This window comes from Rhagoletis zephyria, unplaced genomic scaffold, assembly GCF_001687245.7.
Source record: "Rhagoletis zephyria isolate East Lansing unplaced genomic scaffold, Rhagoletis_zephyria_1.1 Rzeph_scaffold_84438, whole genome shotgun sequence".
NCBI classification, from domain to species: domain Eukaryota; kingdom Metazoa; phylum Arthropoda; class Insecta; order Diptera; family Tephritidae; genus Rhagoletis; species Rhagoletis zephyria.
In genome coordinates this window covers 1-1,036 of record NW_016241486.1, presented here as the reverse complement: position 1 = coordinate 1,036, position 1,036 = coordinate 1, and the positions used below count along the sequence as shown (strand labels likewise).

At 41.4% G+C, this 1,036-nt stretch overlaps 1 protein-coding gene across 1 annotated transcript; it reads left to right on the top strand.

Moving 5' to 3' along the window:
- The first annotated feature begins 292 nt into the window (after positions 1 to 292).
- LOC108357782 (uncharacterized) lies at positions 293 to 1,015 on the top strand. The gene has a single exon (XM_017608852.1). The coding sequence runs from the start codon at positions 293 to 295 to the stop codon at positions 1,013 to 1,015; it is 723 nt and encodes a 240-aa protein (XP_017464341.1).
- The last annotated feature ends 21 nt before the right edge of the window (positions 1,016 to 1,036 follow it).

The window sequence follows — 1,036 nt, the reverse complement described above, 5'->3', positions numbered from 1 at the left end:
AATACGACAAGCCCTGGAAGATGTCCGTAAAAAAGGATCGACATGCTTCAGCTTTTTGTCGCTTGAAAATTTGTATTATAATTTTATTTTACTATACATATTTGGATCACTTTGCAAATGTAATTTTTACATAGTACACTTTCAAAAATCTATCATAATTTTGTTAAAGTTTTTATTTCTTCTTTAAAAATCTTTCAAGTAACTTCTTTTTCTGGTGTAAAATTCATAAAAAAATATCTTTAAAAACCCTTAAAAAAATTAACTTTTCGCTTAGATTAAATTCGAAATTGAAATGCTTACCTCCGCCGCAATCGGGCGATCGCTGAGTTGCGCTGCACAACGCATTTTGCCAAGATCTATCGCACTTTCAGCGCCCATGCCCACAACCGCAACCGCGGCGCAATGTGCAAATCGTGGTGTATCTTCTCGTGCACAGTGCGCACAAAATGTTAGTAAGAGTAAAAAGGAAGAGGAAAAGAAGGATAACGACAAGCCGAAATCAATGTGGTTTAATCCGGAATGTTGTCTAGATCCGTGTCCTGATTTGTTGCCACGGTACGATGAACTCTACTATAAGCCATCGGATAAGCTAAAGCGTAAGTACACACAAACTTGGGTTGAGTGCCCGAGAGTGAGAGTTGCGCCCAAGAAAATCTGCTGTTACAAGAAGGTCATACCGCCGCCATTTAAGCGGCGCGTATTCAAGAGGAGAACCGCAGCTGATGAATGTAAGCCGAGACCTACAGATCTGATGCCTTGCAAGACACAAAAGATGCGAGGCAAATGTCCAACTGTTATGTTACCCGGATGTTCTTCCGCTCGAATCCCACCCAAATGTAAACGCTCAACTCAAAAGGCTAACTGTCGTAAGATGTGCACTCCATACCCGAGTTTCTCTGAATGCTCGAAGAAACTACGTCCAATGCAAGCGGTGGAGTGTCATTGCCTTGATATACCATCCCGATGCGAAGTGTGGGAACAGTTACGCCGCCGTGCGACGATGAAGAAAGTATAAGCAAAGATAAAAAATAGAAAC